Source organism: Enoplosus armatus, chromosome 15 (assembly GCF_043641665.1).
Source record: "Enoplosus armatus isolate fEnoArm2 chromosome 15, fEnoArm2.hap1, whole genome shotgun sequence".
NCBI classification, from domain to species: Eukaryota; Metazoa; Chordata; class Actinopteri; order Centrarchiformes; family Enoplosidae; genus Enoplosus; species Enoplosus armatus.
This window is the reverse complement of record NC_092194.1, coordinates 8,032,691-8,054,147: the sequence shown is the minus strand read 5'-3', so window position 1 is coordinate 8,054,147 and position 21,457 is coordinate 8,032,691. Positions and strand designations below refer to the sequence as shown.

At 43.1% G+C, this 21,457-nt stretch overlaps 2 protein-coding genes across 2 annotated transcripts; one reads left to right on the top strand and one right to left on the bottom strand.

Moving 5' to 3' along the window:
• Positions 1-1,459: 1,459 nt before the first annotated feature.
• Positions 1,460-5,663, bottom strand: LOC139298026 (kelch-like protein 28). Its single transcript, XM_070920844.1, has 6 exons — positions 5,604-5,663; positions 4,446-4,706; positions 3,712-4,349; positions 3,136-3,579; positions 1,717-1,925; positions 1,460-1,623 (listed from the first exon to the last, which is right to left on the bottom strand). The coding sequence occupies exons 2-6, from the start codon at positions 4,704-4,706 to the stop codon at positions 1,460-1,462; spliced, it is 1,716 nt and encodes a 571-aa protein (XP_070776945.1). The 5' UTR covers positions 5,604-5,663.
• A 2,332-nt stretch (positions 5,664-7,995) lies between these two features.
• On the top strand, positions 7,996-20,107 carry LOC139297628 (TOG array regulator of axonemal microtubules protein 1). The gene is made up of 22 exons (XM_070920376.1): positions 7,996-9,027; positions 10,991-11,057; positions 12,562-12,690; positions 12,858-13,115; positions 13,229-13,512; positions 13,747-13,970; positions 14,327-14,427; positions 14,511-14,675; positions 14,790-14,855; positions 14,982-15,151; positions 15,251-15,422; positions 15,690-15,926; positions 16,329-16,452; positions 16,755-16,860; positions 17,109-17,344; positions 17,468-17,626; positions 18,380-18,506; positions 18,730-18,845; positions 18,993-19,170; positions 19,301-19,520; positions 19,631-19,717; positions 19,800-20,107. Exons 1-22 carry the CDS (start codon positions 7,996-7,998, stop codon positions 20,054-20,056), a joined length of 4,515 nt encoding a protein of 1,504 aa, XP_070776477.1. The 3' UTR covers positions 20,057-20,107.
• The last annotated feature ends 1,350 nt before the right edge of the window (positions 20,108-21,457 follow it).

The window sequence follows — 21,457 nt, the reverse complement described above, 5'->3', positions numbered from 1 at the left end:
AGTTGGTGAGTGCAAAGAGCAGGTGTCAGGCCCAATCACAGGCAGAAAAGTCTTAGCTAAGAGAGTGACATTGCACTGGGAACAGGCATTGAGACGACAACAAAGCATGCTCATATCCTGCAACAGGGACAATGTGAGGGGAGGGGAATGCCATCCAGGATTTTAAGATTTTATTTTATTGCATGGTTGGGGGCCATTCAATTTTTACGCATTTAAATGCACATAATCAAATAACTAGCATCTAACGCAGTAATGTAGCAGAGGCTGAACAGAGGTTGACCTACTTGTGTGAGGCAACACAGACAAACGGCTGAATCCTGAATCCTAAATATAGCACCAGTTGGTATTGTGTACAGACCAAAGGGTGAAAAGAGGGCCAAGGTCGATGTAATCAAGTGAACTATTGTGAAGAGTAGCAAGTGCATGACCTGACCTCTAGGAAGATGTAACAGAAGCTAGAACATGGGGTTTTTTAAATGGCTCCGAGGATGAAGCAGAGACTAGTGGCAAAGACTCTCAGGAGAATTTGTCGTTCACCTCTACACTGACCCTTGGAATCAAACTACACACACATCCACGCACACGCGCACACACACACACACACTAGTGACCCAGTGCAGAAAAACATTTACAGGCAATGCACTAGAGGATATATTCATATCTATATATTTCATTTAAACTATTTACAAGAGAGAAAAAGGCAGCCCTTTTTGAGAAAATATAAAGATTCCAACTTTTCTCTTTTTCGTGAAGCACTGATTTTGATGCAGAACTCCTGCGTCGCTGAGCCTGAGCATCAGTTCTGCACGCGGACAAGTAACAAAACAAACAATCCTATCTGACATGCATGTACCCCTCGAGCATACACACAGACATACACACTACATGGCCAACAACCACATACTCATACAAATACACCAGCAAACTGCAGTGTTCTACAAAATTTGAACACGTGGTTCCAGTTGCAGCAGGGAAATAAAATTAAAAAAAATAAGATTAGTGTGTTAAACACAATTAATGGCATGAAGGAAAACAAGAAAAAACAATGTCTGCTAACATAATTTTTAACAAAAGTGACAAGTTTTCTCCCACAATCCTCTGGGAAATGGCTCAGAGTCCTCATTGTGGTCCAGCAGCAGCAGTAGAGCGGTCGTCTCCTCGTGCCCGTGACAACAGCCGTGCAATCGTCTTCCTCTCACTTCTGCACAACTTTGCAGCTCTTTCTCATCTCTGCAGCCATGTCTGGGGTCCCCCACTAGCCAGCCAGCTAGCCCAGCACATCCATCCACCCAGAAGGCTCTCTCTCCTCTGGTGTTCCCGTCGGTGTGCAGCGCTTCTCTGCAGTGCTTCTCTTTTCTGCACCTGGAGGTTGAATGTGGGGAAGGAGGAGGAGACAACAAAAAAGAAACGTCTTTGTGTCTAAGTTCTCTTATTGGGTCCTAGCAGACTGGGCCATGGGTCAAAGGGCAGTCAGACCAAAGTTGCAACGGCAATACATCATGCCACTCGAGTCCAACCAGCTGTCTGAGATAGGGTCATAGCGCTGGACTGTGTTCAGGTAGGATGAACCGGAGTGACCTCCCACCACATAGAGGTAGTTGTCCACGATGGCAGAGCCCACACCTGCAAGATGATGTCACGGTCATATGTAGCCAATTACATGCATTTCTAAATCCTACAATTAGTGGCTGTAGCCAAGACATGATGTATACTCACCAGTGCGAGGTTCATTCATTGGCCGACAGGCTGTCCACTGGTTCTGATGTGGATCATACCTCTCAATGCTGGACAGGTGCGACACTCCGTTGTGTCCGCCCACCACGAATATGAAGCCGAGCATGACGCCTACCCCGAAGTTGATCCTCTTATCTGCCATGGGGGCTACCATTTCCCAGGCATCCTTGCTGGGGTCGTACCGCTCCACACTGTGCGGAGCAGATGCAGCACAGTTAACAAAACATACAATGGTTAAAACGTCCAAATATAAATTGATCCAAGCTCACAGCCCCCTGCAATTCCTCAACAGACCCCCAGCTGAATGTTGTAATGATTTACCCATTGTTAGCAAGTTTCAAGGAACTCGGCAAGTGGATTTTTATACTAGACAGGCATAACTGAAACAACAGAAAGCATAACAGAAAATTGTCTGAAGTATTGTAATTTGTAGTTATTTGTCTACAACATGCAAAAACACCTGATGCAACTAGTAATGAGGCCACCAATGGCAGTGGTGAATTAGCAGATTTGACAAGAGTCAAATGAACCCCCTGACAGCGACTGGAACACTGGCAATCTGGGATTGTTTTGCAGTATGCAAGGACATATAAGCCATTGGGGAAAGAAAAAAAATAGTCCCCAAAGATTCTCTGTCCAAACACATTCTCCTGAGGGGTTTCGGGAGTCAAGGAAACCAGCAACAGAGACACTGCTCTCTAGAGACCCACAGCAACAACAGAGGTCTAACCAGCAGCACACAGTCAGGCACCCTCTCAATGAAACTTCAGCCACCACTTCTGTTATCACTGCTCTTCACTCACTAACAGGGCCCTGGCCATTTTCTCAGCAACACTTGACATCCTTCACTTGATTGCCAGTTCTATTAAATAACTAACAAGACCTTGAGAGAGAAAGTCAGGTTAGGAGGTCTACAAGAGCTAGGAGCTTTTCACTGAGAGATCAAAAGACTATTAAAAAAAAAGGTGTGGTAGAGCACCACCATGTATGTTACTAATGTCAAATGTCATTTGTAGGAGCAAAGAAAGGTTAGATGCATGTTTTGCTCCTATGTGGCTTTCTGCAGTCTTCACATTATACAGAAACTTCAATGGAAGATGTTACCATATATATGATTCAATGCCTTGTTAATTATTGGGTAATCTACTGAACAAGATAGTTATTGATCTTCATGTAATCTAACCATTAAACTTGCTACTGTCTGAATTTTACAGGGATTTAATCTTTTGCTATTCAGTATTTATACACACAAATGAGTCTTAGTTTTGGCACTTTCACACACAGTTCATGAGTCGATCAGATAAATTAGCACACATTACTCAAAATTCTACATTCCACAACATCCAGAATGTTTCCACAGATTAAACAAAAAAAGATAATATCAACTCTCAGTGGTGGTACCTGTTCATATGGGCTGGGCCATAGCCTCCAATAGCATACACCATGCCATCCAGCACTGCCGTGGCAAAGCAGCTGCGGGACTTTGTCATAGGGGCCACGGGCTGCCACTCCTTCAGCTTGGGGACATATTTCTCCACCGACTGGAGGTAATACTGGCCGTCATAGCCTCCAAGGGCATAAAGCTCGCCAGTCAGGACCACCACCCCGAGTGTGCTGCGGCACTCGGCCATGCGCTCCACCGAGGACCAGGTGTTGCTTTCGGGGTCCCAGCTCTCCACTGTGCTCTCGTGCCTTCGATAGCTAATGCCCTGTCTCATGTGTGTGGCGATGCCTCCCACTACATACACCTTGTGGTCCAGCACTGCCACTCCAAATTCATATCGGGGTACACTGAGAGGGGCCAGTCCTATCCATGAATCTGTCTGAGGGAAATACATTTCCATGCTGCAAGAGGAAGACAGATAGTTTGTTTTTAAACACATACCATAAATAAGGCGTAGACAATACAGACGTTTTGGAAAGCTGACTTTTCAATATTGCTTAAAATTATCTTCAAGACATTATCATCATCATTACCTTTCTAATGTTGCAAACAGTCCAGCCTTGCCTCCTACTGCAAGCAGCACCTTCGGGGCACACCTGGGCCGTGCCGACAACACAGTCTGATAGGAGAGCCGGTGCTCAGGCATAAAATGATATTTGAGGGCCTCATTGAGCAGGTGCTTGCATGCGTGGTCATCTCGTATAAGGTGGTTGGCTTCATACAGGCGAGTGAGAAATTTGACGCTGAGGAGTGGAAGGCGAACACAGTGCAGCAGCTGAGCCAGATGCTGCTGTCTCTCAGTTACATCATATTTGATCCACGATTCCAGGGCGTAAAATACAGTCTCCTCTGTGACCACCTTAAGGCAGTCATTGGACACAATTTCATCCAGCTCAGCCCTCGTCAGTTCAAAAAACTCCTCTGTCTGACAAACTTCCTCGAAGTTCTCACAGATGAACTTAGTTGCAGCCAGGCACAGATCATGACAGCCATACGTCTCTGCAAAGCGAGAGATGCCTATACAGTTCCCAGCATCCAGCTGGCTCTCTAAGAAGGAGCAGCACTCCTTAAGTACTAGTTTAACCTGGAGTAAGTTGGCAGCCGGCAGCAGAGATTCCACTGTTTCCTGGGAGATAAACACTGTGCCAGTGTAGGCATACTCGACAATGGCCTAGAAGAGAGAGAGTAAAAGAGTCACATAAACAATACCTACTGTACAGCAGTTAATCAGTACAGTTAATAAAGTGTCTGCTGGCTCCAAGCATACCTGCAAAGCAGTCTCATCAATACACTGGAATTCCACCTCGGACGTCTCCTTCTCCGACAGGTTACCCGTGAACATGGCCTTGAAGTAAGGGCTGATGCTGGCCAGCACTACTTTGTGGGCATGGATCTTGGCATCACCCACACGTAGGACAATGTCACATAGTTCGTGATCCTGCCGCAAGAGCTGGAGGCCTTGCAGCAGCTGCTCTGAGTGAGGCCGTTTCAGACTGGCAAACATATAGGACTGGTCCTGCTGGTCCATCTGAGAGCAGGAATCCACATATGAGTGCAGTGTTGACATTTTGTAATGGCTAGTGATTCAGTGAAATTTTCTGATTAACTGACATGTGACCAACGACCAATGGAAATACTGTAAATCCAGAAAATTAACCAGTTGTCATCTTGTCCCCGAGACTACAAGCCTGAAAAGTCAACAAAACATGGGCCGGTGCAACATGACGTAATTACAGCACGCGTAAAGGAAACATGCCTGGCAGTATGATGCATTCAGGGATGTTTTAATGCAGTAGTGATTTCGACCTGCTGTTAGCAGTCTACTGTGAGGCAAGCTAAAGAAGCATGATCTTCTTAATCCAGTGCTAACGCTGCTTAAAGTTACCCAACCGTACTGGCTAGACAGCATACACATTTTAGGTTAACCTCAAGCCAACTGCCTATATACTGCTGATGCATTTACGCTTTATGACATTCAGTCACAATAACGTCAACTGTTAGTTGTTGACTAGGGCCTTGTCTTAATTTCCGAACGGGGGACATGGCCAGATCATAACTCGTCAGCTACCTCTTAGCTTTACATCAGCAGACAGCTAATAGTGCGCTAGCTAACATACTGTAAACCCCATCAACAGCTTGGATTTTGCAAAAGCAAATGTCCACGGATATCACATTTATAATAACATCGGCATTCATGTCACCATCGTATTGTCAACAATGCTCGACTCCAGCAAATACACAGTGCCTATATCTCTGTTTCATTGCACTGCAGTCAGCGAAGGTTAGCTGCTAAAAATAAACACGGTTACTGTGGCTAGCTGCATCATTGATTGATATACAGTAACATGGCTGACAGATACAAAACGTGACGTTATAGCTAGCTGTCAGATAACATTTGTATATCGTCAAATAAAGGAAAACAAACCTGTAACCTAAAGTCCGTCTGGTGTGCCGCTGTAATGACCGATTTATGCAGTGGCGGAGTTCAGCGGCGACGACTGGGAACCCCGGGCGGCTATCAGGAAAACAACCGACTGCCAACCTAGCCACAAAGCTAGAGATGAGCTCTTATAATAACGAGCTATTAGAGCAGCACACCCACTTCCGCTGGTTTCAAAATAAAACGGCATTCACAGCTATTTACAAGACGTTCATGTCAGTAACTGACAAGCCGAGAAAATTAGTAACAATGACAGTGAACTCTACCAGTATTTTTAGAGGAAATAAAAATCGTTATTCTGAAGACCTTATGGAGCTCCCCAAGGGTCACGTGGAGAATTATTTATTTACCTCGCAATAAGTTTTGCGCTCCCCCTGATAACAGAAACAGCTAGTGTGTTGGTCCAGTCTAGCTGTAACACACTGCCAGTTTAGGGAAACACTGCAGATACTACAAAAAGGAGAGATGATGTGACGCGCCGCAACCAAAGCAGCCATGGCTACAGCCACGATCACAGCGACAGCAACAACCAAAGATGTCATCCTATGGCTATAGTCATAATCACAGCTACTGTATAGCCTGTCTTAATCAGCCTCGGCAGAAGTGAGAGAGCTCGGTCCACTCCATACCTTTTTGATAACAACAAAGCACACACACACACACACACACACACACACCGCTGTATTAGTGTGTGTATAAACATTTTATAATAGTAAAAGCTCTCCATCTCCACAACTTAACTTCTGTAAATGTAGAAAATAAACTTAAAAGGACAGGTTGTTTTTTTAATCTGTCTTAATATAATACTCTCATATCCGTATGTAGATTGTTATTGTGTGTGAAGGTTATTTGCCAATGTCAGTGTTATATATTTAATTAAATGATTACACATGCTTTAATTTGTCACCAGCATTTTACTGTTGTAGCTGATCCAGGTGTTGGGTAGTGGGTGGCGTTAGGGTTGCATACATTTATAGAAAAGTAAGTACATCAAAAGTGTTCAAGTACAGTACTTGCAGAACAGTAACTATACTATTTTTATTGTTAATGTCATTGTTAAAAGCATGTTAAGCATAAGTAACTATTTTATAGTAAATGTGAACCTCATAAGTGTCCCACAACATGGGTGCAACCCTGGATAGCATTTTGTACACAAAGTATATTTGAGAATACAAAAAGTGCTATTTATGTTATATTCTTTATTTATTCAATTAAAAAACAGTGTACACATCGATCATTACGGATATGCATGTTACACGTAGTTTAGGTCCTGTTATATTTGAAAATTTCCACTCTGTTTGATTCACTTTTCATCACAGTCTACGCTGCAGCTCTATGATGATGATACCGTCTGGAGGAGCCTGGAACTCGCGTCACCATGGAAGCGCTCAGTTTGCGACATGTATTCGCCATTTTGCTGCCTGCCTCGGTGTGTGTGTGTGTGTGAGAGAGAGAGAGAGAGTGTGTGTGGGCTCCTCTCTATGAGAATACCTCTGTGGCTTCCAAACATTTAACACCCAAGACACCAGCTAAAACAACCAGGGAATATGTCTGCACTTAGAGAACTGTAGCTGCCGCAGCATGACATGGACATTTGAACGACGTAACATTAGATAGTCTCGTCGAGCGTCACCGAAGAGGACCAGGGGAAATGCAAGGTCTGTTTTCTTGCTGTTTTTCTAACTTTGCTAGCCCAGTCAGCCAGCACTAACTACTAACACAATTAGCGGAGTAGCGAATTAGCTTAGCGCCGTTTGAACGGTGTAGCAGTTAGCTATGATTCTACGCAATGTTAGCTAACTAATGTTGGCTGCTTAACGGTTACCGTGTAGTCAGGGATTGATTGTAAGCCCATTGAAGGCATTACTTAGTATCGTATAAGTGGCTAAAGCTCTAATCGACACACTTCATAGTAAGTAATGTTACAATAGCAGATAATATTGTAACGTAACATTTCAGCAGCAAAGGTTTTCTCAATCATTCTGCTGGTATCTACCGTGCCTGACAGCCACAAGTGGTTGTGTCCATTCGCTCGAATCTAACGTAGTGATCGATCATGGTGTTGAGGAGCAATAAGACACTCCGTCAGTTAGAATATGTACGTTACTGTTATGTGGCTGTGTTGTAACATGTTTGTATACATCATTACCGAGCCTTTTGCTCCTCACTGTATCCACTTCACTATAAGCAAATGGGAATTTATTGTTAATTGTCTTATGTTTTGCATTCACAGCTTGACAAACAGGAGAGTGGTTTTCCATCACCAACCACTCAGGATGAAAGCAGGAAGTAATGAGGAGGAATATTATTGTCCTCACAGGATTGTGTTTGCTTTTTTGGATTCTCAAATTTGACCACATCCACAAGACCATCCATAATGATACCTGGATTGATCTCCCAGGAGCTACACCAGCAGCTTCTGGACTTGAAGAATTACCAAAATCGCACAAATGGGGTGGAGGAGCTCAAGCACATCCTCTCAGAAGTGGACATGAAATCAGTCCCATCTGGCAGTGTTGAGGAGTTCATCAATTTTCTCCCACGACTTCTGGATGACAGTAATTTTAAAGTATTGTATGGCACCTTACAAGTTTTAAACTTACTCATTCAGACGCTAGATACAGGTGTAGACAAATATTTCAAACAGATAGTCTTAGTGGCTCTGAAGGCCCTAGGGGACACTCGCACCGTCACCAGAAATGAATACATGAATGTGTTTCGACAGCTGATGAAAACTGTTGCACCACAACAAATATTGGATCATGTCATTGGCAACTTGAAACACAAGAATTCAAGGGTTCGGGAAGATGTCCTTAACATCATTATGGCAGCTATGCTCACTCATCCTAGGAAAGATTTCAACATCCCCAAGCTTTGTTTTGAGGTAGCACCATACCTGGCAGACAGCAAAAAGAAGGTTCGTCATGCCGCCCTTGAGCTGTTTGCTGTTTTTGACTATTGCCTTGACACAGGGAAAAGGCAGCCTCTAATGAAAGCTGTGGACATGGTTGAACTCAATGAGGATGCAGAGGGTCTTATGGCAGCTGTACAGGCGAGACGAGCAAGGCACGTCCTGCCAAAACTCTCCTCAGAGGGTATAGTGGAGTATGGCTTGATTGTGCCCAAACCAGGACAGCGGTGCTCCCCACAGTATGGTTCTGGAGCTGATCTGGACTGGGTGATGAACGGAGGGCGGATAAGCAGTGCCAGGAGCCACAGAACTGAACCAGACTGCGACCAACTTTATGGCTATGGCAGCTTGGGCTCCCTCACTGATGACCTTCCACTTCAAAGGAGGATTGTCAGCGCGGGTAAAGGGAAGAACAAACTACCCTGGGAGATGTCGAGCTTCTCATCCACTGAGAATGACCAGCAGTGTGGTACCCCTAATGGAAAGTGCTCTGAACAGGTGGGGTCCATCAACGCTGTCGACTTGCCATATTCTCATTTACCTCCTGTGATAATTAAGTAATCTGGGAACATCCCCAGATTTAGCACATGTTTTACTAACTGTTATTCCCTATCAAAATAAGACACACAGTTTAGAGGGATATTCTGGTGTGTTATAGGTTAGTTTACTTGATAACGGATGGAAATTTTGTCCTTTTAGTTGTCATTGATTGACATTAATGAAGCAGCTATTGACTCAACAAGCAGTGTTCACCTTTTTTTTTTCTAAAAATAATCCAAAGCAATTAGGGCTTAATCAGTCATTTGTTGCTGCCTGTACAGAGGATTTCCAGAAGGTTTGTCCGTATTGACTTTGAAATTACAGAGCACCTCAGTGGCCAGGCAGTAATGTTGATTTGCTCCCAATCAGTCAGCAAGTGCAGGCAGCATGAGAGGAGTGGTTATATTTGTGTGCTTCCCTTTAATCTTGCTTAGTTTACATAGGATTGATAAAGCTAAACCTCATTAAGAATTAATTAATTTAATTAATTATAAATAAGAATTAATTAATTTGTCTACTATTAGAATTTTACACTTCTTGTTGTCATTGTTGTTTGAGCAAGCTGAGTCACATACAAAGGCACCAGTCCAAAAGACTGAAGAAATCTTAGAGATGGCAGAGCGTTCAGGGAGAAAAAAACCTAAATATAGTATAATAATAATATATATCTGTCATGATGCAGTATGGATGGAGTGCAGCCGAGAGGGACCGAGTATATCTTACTCCATACTGTAGGGTTCTGCAGTGTCCTCTTCAATCAACCTCTGCTTGTGTGTATGATTGTCATGAATGCATCCTTGGGAACATATTGTCTAAACTCATAATGCTTGATATGTGTTTTTTTTTTACATTATTGGCAATCAACCTGCATCTGTTGGCAGGGTAACAATGGGCTGGATTGTATCATTGAATATGCTGGCTCTCAATTCATTATAAACAGAGAGAGGAATAGATGGGTAAAATCTCAGAGCACTTCAGGGTCATTGACACTATTTCTGGAAGAAATACAGTAGGTGACTCATTTCCCTGCACAGTGACAGTGTCGCTACAAAGATGAGCATCCATTGTCTTGAGAATAAGCCTTGTAACAATCCGGGCCAACCTACCACTCTGTTGTTAAAGGCTGTAATGTGGGATACATACTATATCATATTTGATTAGCTAACAAACTAGAATGGTTTGTTAAACATGAGCTTCTATCAGCTCTATTCTAATAATGTCCATTGGCTGAGATGAGTGGCTTTGTTTCATGAGGTATTAATTGACCATATTTTGTTCTGGAGACTATTATCCAGCTTAGAGCCTCTATTTGAAACACCTTCTGTTTATAGCAGTGTCTGTTTCCCAGCAACCCCATTGCCACACAGCACATTTACCAAGGGGGGCGTGAAACATAATTGGTAATATCACGAGGTTATGCTTGTAAAACATTGCTTACTTACTGCTCTAGTGTTGATTGCAATCACACCAAGTGCTCCACAATGAGTGTTGATCAGATTGTAGGCAGTGGGACCAACCTCAGCAACTCTCTCTCTCTCTCTCTCTCTCTCTCTCACTCTCTCTCTCTCTCTCTCTAGAAAGCTGAGACGCATGCACTGATGGAAAAAATCTGTCATAATTCTCTCTCTACTTGATTAATTTATCGTAGACTATGATTTCACAGGTTGCAGTTTGGCTGTTAAAGTTTCATGAGAACAGTTAGACGTCATGTACATTCAGTTAAGTCTGTTTTACAGTTGATCCACTCAACGCCAGTGTCTCTTGTCTGAGCTGGCCGAGTATCTGCTGCATCCCTTTGTTCAGGGCAGTGGATGGAATTACACTTAGACTCTTGTTTGTTTAAGGATTGCTTTACGTTAATTGTTTGAACTTAATCCTCTTTTGTTACTATTAAAGAAAATAATTCTCTGCCTTGTAATAGGTGGCCAGTGAGGATTTCCTTCCCCTGTCCAGGAAGCTGAGTCCGGAGACCTACATCCCCAGTTTCAGTAAGTGCCAATACTTCCTTCTCTCAACATTACACTCACATTCATCCCATATGAGGTGACAAGTACAGTTGAGTGGTTGTCATGGTCAACTTCAGCTGGACTCAAATTAGAGCGGCTTTAAATTGGATTAGCATGCTGAGTCAGAGGAGTCACCATACCACATGTCACCAAAAGCCCTGTGATGAGCACGGTTGCCAGGCAGATACATCATACCAGTCTCACAACATACCAAAAAAGACCATTACACTACACTACTCACCAACCAAGAAAATAATAATAGTTATGTTTACCTTGTCAGATACACTGTAAGCTCTCTATGGAACAACTTTTACCCTTGCACATTTCAGTAAACAGTTTCAGAGCATGTCGCAGTGGGCCAGGCTAATTGTGAGAGTATTATTCACCCGTAAATGCCACTCAAGCTTACACAGGTAAGAAAATGTTGTAAAAAGTCCTACTACATGAGATTTATACTCTGGGTGAATATCTTGAAGCTCTTGCAATAAGCCGACTGCAATATAAAGTCAAGCCAAGCCAATGTGTGGTGTTACTGCCGCTGTAACTGTAGCATGGGGTCGTAGGTTTATAGCAGCTTGTCAGTGTTTTAAAAATGACCTGCCAGCTGCTGACTACTCATCAGTTTGAGCACTAGCAGTAAAAAGAAGCCAGATGGTGTGGAATGGCCAGATTTTGTGCAATAATTGGAATGAAAGCAAAAGCCATGGTTGCCTACTCAGTTATTCTTGCCAAAATGTTGTGTTTTCAAAATGTTCAGTGAATCTTATGTTGGGCTGTTTAATTCTGACTATTTACACAGGGATTACACTCACTTCCAATGCTGCCACTATATTTTATGTAATCTGAACATATGCTTGTGGTAATCCTTAAATGAAGATTACAAGTGTAGGAGATGTGCTGATAATATTTGAATGCAGTCTCTTTTTCCATACCTTTATAAAAATCAGTTGTGTGCAGTTTTTTTTATGGCTGCAGCTATGTGTGACACACTATGTAGAGGAGCTACATAGCCTCTGTGTGTCCGAACACTCTGTTCTCACAGGCAAGACTGGACTTGAAACTTTTTGAATTTATGGCTGCAAAGCAAAGCTTGCCAGAAATGTTTACCACCCCAGTTAAGCAAACAATGTAATCACCAGTCTAATCAGTATACCAATACCTTCAATCTTCAGTCAAGATCAGTTTATTATATCTGAATTTAAGGACTGTTCAAGAAGAAGTATCTCAGCCAAAGGTTCAGTCAGGCACAGACATTAAATTATGTATTAAATAAGGTTTTAGAAGACCCTGGAAATAGTAGAACTCAATACTAGAAGCAGCATAAAAAATTAAAGTAAAGTAGTATATTAACTAAAGTTACAATACTTTTTAGACAATACACTTTTAAAATCATAGATTTACGGTGGGGTTGTTACTGTCAAGTAAGTTAGTTAGTATTGTGCAACCATGTTTATAGTGTGAATAGCAAAATATACTTTCCATCTAGGTTCTGCAGAGCCTCAGAAGCCACAATCCTCCAGAAGGAGGGCATCCCCTGCACGCCTCAGAAGAAGTGGAAGCCTCAACTTAGATGCCGACATCTTTAAAACCACCAACTTCTCTGACCCAGATGTTGGTAAGGAGTCATTACCTCAAAAGGATCTTTTCATTTTTCAAAAATGTCAAATGTCCCTTTTAAAATGACAAAATAACAAAGAACTTAAGCCCTTTTTTAAATTCCACCTTGCTACCTTGTATGTACTCAGTTTAAGGTTCCTGACGTGTGAATACCCTGTCTCACAGTGGCACCCAAGGGACGCATGCTCTCAAGGAACCCCAGTGTTGAGCGCACGTTTTCCCTCCCCTCGAACCCCACCACATCCGGCTCCTTCCTACTTCCCTCCTACCCACTGGCTACACTCCCAGGAGGCATGCTTACTCCAACACTGTCCCGCCGTCATGCAGACTCCTCCCTCTCGATGTCCAACACCTGGCCCAACAAGAGAGACAACAGCCCTCAGCAGCGAGACACCAGCCCCTGGAGAGACACAACAGCAAAGGGTAATCTAGTAAAAAGACCCAAGTAGTCACGTGAGCTGTCAGCTGAATGTAAAAATGTTGTGGCCTCTTTGTATCATCTGTTTGTTTTATCCTCCCTGTTCTACCCCCTGCAGGAGACCATCTCTCTAGCAGATGCTCTCCCCGGCCTCTCCGTGCCTCCCTCGTGAGTTCTTCTTCCACTTCGTCGTTCCGCCGGGCTCTGAGCAGCACCAGGGCAACCCTGTCTATCTCGCCAGTTGTCCCTACAGCAGAGCATGTCCAGTCCCATAATGACCAGAGGTCCAATCTTCCAGGCAGCCCACAGACTCAGCAGATAGAAAGGGACCTTCATCTGGACCCTGATAACATCAATGCAGTGCTAGAATCTCAAGAGGATGATCCTCTGGACATGCAGGAGGTCAGCAAACTGTCTGTTTTTTCCTTAGAAAATACTGGACACTGCAAGTTCAAACTTGCAACCTCAGCAACTAAGAGTCTTTAAAGAAACAGGAAAAGTATTTTGGGTACTATAGATACTGTACAACCAAAGGCATAAGGGCATAGTCTGCTAGTCCAGGGGGTTGAAGTTTGGCTCCATTAGTAGTATTTTCCTCTCCATGCTTACATGCGCTAATTTGTGTTTTGCTCACAGATGCTGAACTCACTGCGCTCATTGCGCAACAGTGCTGCCAAGAAGAGGGCCAAAGTGAGCCTCAGCAGTTCAGATCCAGACAGCCCTGACTCAGCTGTGAGGCTGGACCTGGGTCTGGACTCACCATCACACACCTCTCCAATGCTTACCACCTCAGCCAGTGAGAGTGGTCTTTCCAGTCTGAACTCGGACGCCAATTCCAGCGTCAATGTCATCAAAACCAGGTAAAATATCCACATTGTGCATATAATGTTTTTGAAGTCCCGCCATCACTGTGCATGGTGTCTGTCTGTGCGTAGACTCGTAATTGTTGTATTTATACATGTCCTGTGTAAACACAAGCACAAAGATACTGTTTAACATGTTTTCAGAGAATGCATTATTTCGTTTATTATTCAGATTGGTTTATGCTTCATTTGTAATGAGGATCACAGTATGTGGGGACATTAGTCAGCTCAAGCACCTGTTGACAAGTTAAAGCAGTGGTAACATGGTACCCATCTGGTGTTGTTTGACAATGTGTTGAACAGTGCTAAGCAGATTTCCAGCATCATTTCTCACTTGTCACATCTGTCGACAGTCACAGGAACTCTGCCTCTCCAGGAATGAAACCTCGCATTGCAAGAGTGCCTTCTGCAAAACTGAGGTCTTCTGTGTCCATGGACTTCAGCAGCCTTCAAGGTATAAAAGGGATTAAATGGTTTTGTCCAATCTGGTTTTTGTCTAGTTTACCTTATTATCTTTGTTTTCTGTTTTATTTCAAGGATTGTCTCAGAGAAACGAACTGTCGTCTGAGGTGGGTGTTGTTGGCCAGAGAGTCACTTACTCCAATGGATCAATCAAAACTGAGGAGGAGACGACAGGACCGTCCCCTCCGTTGGTCAAATCAGCCTTCCGTGAATCAGTCAGAGCTCTGAAGCCTGCCAAAGGTCCGTCAGTGTTGATATCAAACACAACAGATCTTTTTCCTGGATTTATCTTGTAATGATATTTTGTGTGCTTAAATAATTAAACCACCAGTCTTACTCTCCTTTGACTCTAAGGATCTCAGAGCCACAGCAGCAGGAACTCACCAGCCACAGATATGCCTGAAGGAGTCATTGGAAGAGGTCAGATCTTAATTTGAGTGTAAATAGATGTCATTTGTAATTATTCTCGCAGTTGAGAAGATTTGATGTCCGCCTCTCTGATAATATATTTAAGTTATCTACAAACTTCCCCCTCATGCTTCTTAGGCATGTTTGGCACTGCAGTGTCCTCCAGCCGTCCAGGAGTCGCCTTGTCACTTGAGCAGGGTGATCCTGTAGCCAAACCCCCCACTGATCCCTCAGCAGGCATCTACAGCCATGCTCTGTCTGGCAGTCACCGAGACAGTGATGACAGCCCACGTCCAGATGAGGTTAAGGTTAGTAACACTTTGTCCAGTGGTAAATCATAGTACGTCATACAAAGTTTCCAGTTACCAAAGTCCCACCTGGTTTGTTTTCTACCAATGTATGTGCAGCAGAGGGTGAAGAATGCAAGGTTTAGCCGGGATAAGATGCGGCTGCAGTCTCTGGATCAGCAAGAGGGACAGTTCAGTCAAGTGGACCACACACGAGACAAAATTCGCCACCGAGTCAGACAGATGCTGTCTGACTCGCCCACGGAGGAGAATAGAGCATTAATCATCAAAGGCAAGAAAAACATTTGGAAAACTTAACCAACTGTTTTTATTTTGCTTACATTAATATTTCTTCACACTGTGGAGTTTAAATTCTAGCTAGTTTTACTTTTTCAGATTCAAGCACCTTCTCAGCTTCTCTACCTTACTACCCCCTTGGATCTCGCTGTGTTGTATTTTATTTTATCCTCATGTTATTTTAAAGAAATGAAATCATTCATAAATACAGCACATAATGTTTGCAGCCAGAGATTTGAAATGTTGATTTTCTCTGATGTAGATCTGCATCTGAACGGCAGCACACTGACCTCCACCAAAGCAGACCATCTCTCTGACGAGTCCCCTATCAGCCCCACCAGTCCTGTCAGCCCACCAGGAGCCCAAAGCCCCATCAAGTGCTTCGCTCTTCCCCACCAGCCGAGCCCCCCCACAGTGCCCCCCAACCCCAAAAACCTGTCCCGTCTTAGGAGGGCCCCTAGCCTCAGCAGAACCAGACTGTCGCTGTCCCACAGCTCAGGTTGGTTGATCCAACAAGATTTGGTGTACCTGCTGCATCAAGCTCAGTCATCTGTTTTTTAAACAACCAGAGACATCTTTTATTATGTTGCTTAGTATTATATATAATTTGTTAGTTGGTCCGTTGGCTCGCAATGTAGCAGAATTCCACCGCATTATAAATAGATGAACCAGTGTTTTAACAGGTCTTTGTTTATAGAAACTGTTGGAACATTAATTAGACTGTCAGAGCCACCAGAGCATGGGTGAATAAGATGCTTTGGTGCCACAATGCTTTGTTTTGACAGCCTACTGTTAATGCACCGCCACCCACACACACTGCTTGTTTTCAGACTGATAGAGATGTAACATGAGACCGAATCTGTGTGTCTGTGTGTCGTGTGGTGTCTGACGGACCATCTAGATGAGCTGTCCCCTGGTACTATGGGCCACAAGAAAAACCTCTCAGAGCCTCCGGAGCTGTGTCCGTTTTCCAAGCCTGACCTGGCACTGACGCAGAGCTTCAACCTGCTGAGCTCCGAAGAATGGTGAGAAACACTTGCATGTTATCGCAGTATCCCAACTGCACTGCAGCGGAGGAGAATACTTTTGATCCATCATACTGATAAATAAAATATAGAATAGAATAGAAAAGTGCACTTGCAGGTGGTATGATATTTGTGGTGTAATCATTACATATACATGTATATACCTTTTTTTTAGAGGAACAAAAACAGCCACTATCAGCATACATCATACTCAACAGGAACCATATCTTTAAATTTGAAGAAGGTCTGGTCAAGAAAAAATGGTTACCAACTGTGTCTTTTTTTCTTCTCTTTTACTTCAGGGAGAAGAAGATCGAGGGTCTGACGTTCTTGCGCAGTCTGGCTCACTACCACTCAGACACACTCCAAGGCAGGCTTCATGATGTCTGCCTGTCCCTCATTCAAGAGGTAGTATAACTTGTTGTATAACACTCCCACATCATTTTGCTGGTCTCTTCCATCTGAACTTGAAACTGCTTCGCTCCTGATTTTCTATATTGATGTCTGATTTTGCAGATCACTTTCATTCCTCAGTGTCTTGGTAATTACCAGTATACACATTAATATCTGTGTAATATCTATATCTCCTGTTGCTTGATGCTGGAGTGATCCTGGACTGTTTCCCATGAGGTATTAATAATGTCCATCTCATTCAGGTGAAGAACCTGCGGTCGGGTGTGTCCAGGGTGGCAGTGTGTACGCTGGGGGACCTGTACACCCACCTGCAGAAGGCAATGGACCAGGAGCTGGAAGCGACAGTTAAAGCTTTGCTGCAGAAGGCTGGGGAGAGTAACGCTTTCATTAGGCAGGATGTGGACGCAGCACTGGACTGCATGGTGCAACACTGCACACCCACTCGCTGCATCAGTGCTTTACTCTCTGGGGGTCTCAGGTCAGTGTGAATGTCAACATACACACACAGTGAAGTGCTGTTTCACCACACTGACAATTTTGAATTTTTGCGGGTAGTTATTTCAATCTTTGATTGCTGAATTGGTTTCCCCTCTACTGATAGTCACCTCAACGCAGTGGTGAGAAAATGCACCGCCCAACATCTGGCTAATCTGGTAGAGAAGGTTGGTGCTGCCCGTCTTCTGTCAGGAGGTAAAGATCTCACAGACAGAATCTTGCCAGCCGTCACCAAACTTGCACAAGACTCCTCACAGGAAGCCAGGTATGTGGAGCCATTGGGCCTCATTCATGTGTGTACACACAGATTTGATTTTAACTTTTGTGTTTGCACAAATGAACTTTTGTGAAAATCATTAATATTTTCTGTTTTACAAAGTGTTTTACAAAGAATGAAACAAAGAGTGGTTGGGTCTACCAGCCGATTCACATATAATCCTTGTTTTGCAGAAAATTCAAGGCCTTCAATGTTGGGAAAATGCAAAATAATACATTTTCCAAAAGATTTTTGGAAGAAGACGTTTTTTGTCATGATTTTTAGGAAAGTTTGGTCAACCATCATAGAAAATTAGATGAGTGATGCTTCATATTGTTGGCACATGCCATGAAATCCACTGAGTGACTAGAAAAATAGACAATGTAATGCAATCGAAACTTTGTTGACAGTATCAGGGGGTGTGTTTACTCAACTCATGGTCATTCTTGTTGTGGTTGTCTATTGGATTTGGATTTTAAGTGTTTGTAACATTTTGTTTCCCCATGTAGACATTTGTTTTGATGTAATGCAGTACATTACAACAGTAAATTGCAAGATATATATACACAGGCATTCTGGTTGATGCATGATTTACTGATACTGAAATGGATATCTTAAAACATTGAAGAAAAATAAGAGTAGCTTCTCCTGCTTAGCAGCTGATTCATGGACTTGACATCTGCAAGGCCAAAGAGAAGTCACTGTTAATATCTACACTTCTGAACGTCTGAATTCTCACTATTACACTGATTCAACCCACAGGTACTTTGGGCGACGGATGCTACTGTCCCTGTCATCACACCATGACTTTGACAAGATCCTGGAGAAATATATCCCCACCAAAGACCTGCCAACTGTCAGAGACACCGTCTTCACTCTCAAGACAAAGGTACAGTTGGGCACCCCGGTAGCTCACCGGGTAGAGCACGTACCATATAGAGTCCTTACCTCAGCAAACCGAGCCCTTTGCTGCATGTCACCTCCTCTCTCCCACATACCCTGTCACTCAGAGCTGTTCCTATCAAATAAAGTAATCCCCCCCCCCCCCCCCCCCCACTTTGCTAAAAGTCTCACTGTCATCTTACCTGGAGATTATTTGGGGCTTTTTTTAGGGTCTTGGTGAGATGCCCCAAGACACCCAGTCAGCCAGGGGTAGACGCTCCCTCCCAGGCAGTGGTACAGTCAGGGCCTCTTCTCTCACCAGAGAGCCACTCAACCAGACCAACAGGTGGGTGTAAATATCAACAGCACAACAGTGTAAACACTCAGTTCAGCCTTTTAAGCAGACATACACAAACTGCATAATACATATGGAAGCTATTCATACTTTACTCACAGGTTTTATAAACCATTTGATGTATTTCATCATCTACAGGGAGTCTAACAGCCATTACAGCTGTAGATCTCAGAGTATTGCAGACAAGACAGAATACATCAAGCAGATCTCAGGTCTGCTGGGTTCAAAGGACTTCAGAGAGAGGATCAAAGGAATCGACCAGCTAGTGGCCGACTGCCAGCACAACCCCAACATGGTCATCAATAGTATATTCCAGGTTAGTTTTAGCATTTCTTTATGTGCTTTGTCATGGTTTTCAATTTCAATTACAATTCAGTTTCATTATGAAATATCTCTCTTTCACTTTCACTCTTTTCTTCTTCCCCCTCCGGTTTCCCTTCTTCCAGGTGTTTGATGCCTTCAAGGCCAGGCTGCAGGAGTCCAACAGCAAGGTCAACCTGCATGCCCTTGAGTCTCTACAGAAAATTATCCACTTCTTGAAAGACAACCTGTCCCAAGTGGTCAACATCCTGGTCCCAGCAATCGTGGACAATCACCTCAACTCCAAGAACAACGCCATCTCTTCTGCTGCTATTGGAGCTATTAATGCACTTATCTTAAATCTTGGTACTCATTACGAGCATTCAAATATTTCTGGTAAAGGTGAAATTAGAGGCTCAGTCTATTTGGAGAATTGTCTTTATTTGACTGCATGATTTTATTTGTTTCCATGACAGATAACATACTTCTTCTTCAGCCTTTCTGCACCAAGGCCCAGTTTTTAAACGGCAAAGCAAAGGTGGATCTTATCGAAAAGGTTGCAGGTAATTAAGAACACAGTTTTAGCTTCGGCTCTCGAATTGGTTTATATTCTGGCCACCTCTTGTTTCTTCTCATTATTTCCAGATCTTGTGACGGAGCTCTACCCTCGCAAGCCCCAGATGGTGGAGCAGAAAGTGCTGCCCTTGCTGTGGCACCTCCTGGGCACCTCTACCCACAGCGGCACCATCCATGGCCGGGGCGGCAGCGTGAGGGGTGCTACCGCCAACCTGTGCCAAGCCCTCTACGCCCAGATGGGGCCCAGCCTGATCGAGTGTGCTCAGGCCTCCCAGCCTGCCAATATCCATAAATGTTTAAATGAGGTCCTGAGGACCTTATCCTAAAGGTGAATCCAGTCCAAACGCAACCAAATGTTGGAAGAGAAGAACATTAACACTGACCTTACTTGAAGACAGAGATGTTCTACATTTCTTATAGTGCCTGCACTTTTATATCAATAAAGAGAAAGTCCTTAAAAGTTAGGAGCTCTTATTCTTATCTCAGTGAGATTTCCTCTGGTACAGAAGCATGGACAATTGTAACATACTGACATCAGGTCTTACACATACTCAACCTGCTCTCTTTGCACTTTGAAAAGGTAGCTCGTTATCATGATAGACGTCATCATGAGTTTTACATTTTACCATCCCATGATTGTCATTGCTTTTTTTCATGATCTAAACATGTACTGTAGACAAATCAGAGACACTATTGCAGAACATAAAAATGAAATGCACAAAAAGACAAGGAAGAAGACAGGGACCTGAGAGATGTATATTTTTGCTGTTTCATCATATGTGATGTGATATTTTCAAAATGTCTTGTGTAGTTTTGAAGATTTGTGAATTGAGATTAACAAGAATAGTACAAAATACTTTTGTACAGCTCAAATGTGTATTTGCACAGTATTAGCTTAATCTGTAATCATATGCTGTATGATGGTACAGTTATAATTTATCTATTGTGTAATGGTTTAAAAGTCCTGTTGATGATGTGCTGAGTTGGTACCGTCTGTCTTTTTTTCTTTTTTTTGCATGACCAAAATGTACTGGCAGGATCAAAATAGTGTATATTTTTGTTAAGGAGATACAGTGTATATATATGTACACTGATGTCTAGATGAAGGTCGGGTTCGAACCAGTTCTCCTGGATGCGGACGGCTTGGAAGGAAGTTGAGTTCTACTCCAGCTGAAGGCCCAGATCTGATTCTGTCTCAGTATAGTGCCAGTCTTCAAGTAGCCTTTTAACTCACCTATTGTTAAATTATATTGAACTTGGTTGTGAGCAAGAGCAAAGACAGATTGATATATAAATAAAGTGTTTTATTTCTGTAAAACCAACTTCCAGGTGCCTCATTCAAATTCTAATGGGACTGGAAATGGGGTGGAGGGGAATCGACCACAGCTATTCAGCTTTTCAAAATGAAAGGTGAATTAAATTCTGTCCCAGAAACACACATTATATGCCTTATAAGTGACCAAGTTTACCTTTACTAATGGGTAAAGTTACTGAATACACATAAGATTCTTACCAAGTTTTCTGTTGTTTTGACTGCCTAATTCATGTGTCAAGCTAATGATAACCAGCCCCACTTCATATTTAAAATAACAGAAAATAGCAGATTATGAAGATGAAGAAGAGCTGCAACGATTTGTTGATTAATCGATAGACATGTCATGACAACTATTTTGATCATTTTGATAAAGGTTTTCTTTTTTTAAGGAAAAAATGCCCAAATTCTGATT

What these genes read in the sequence shown, in the direction of transcription:
- LOC139298026 (XM_070920844.1), bottom strand. Translation starts at nt 4,706, where the DNA reads ATGGACCAGCAGGACCAGTCCTATATGTTTGCCAGTCTGAAACGGCCT. An exon ending in TTGATGAGACTGCTTTGCAG is followed by an intron (nt 4,350 to 4,445) that starts GTATGCTTGGAG and finishes TCTCTCTTCTAG; the next exon opens with GCCATTGTCGAGTATGCCTA. An exon ending in GGCCCAGCCCATATGAACAG is followed by an intron (nt 1,926 to 3,135) that starts GTACCACCACTG and finishes TGCTCCGCACAG; the next exon opens with TGTGGAGCGGTACGACCCCA.
- LOC139297628 (XM_070920376.1), top strand. Translation starts at nt 7,996, where the DNA reads ATGATACCTGGATTGATCTCCCAGGAGCTACACCAGCAGCTTCTGGAC. An exon ending in TGAAGGAGTCATTGGAAGAG is followed by an intron (nt 14,856 to 14,981) that starts GTCAGATCTTAA and finishes CATGCTTCTTAG; the next exon opens with GCATGTTTGGCACTGCAGTG. An exon ending in GCCTGTCCCTCATTCAAGAG is followed by an intron (nt 16,861 to 17,108) that starts GTAGTATAACTT and finishes CATCTCATTCAG; the next exon opens with GTGAAGAACCTGCGGTCGGG.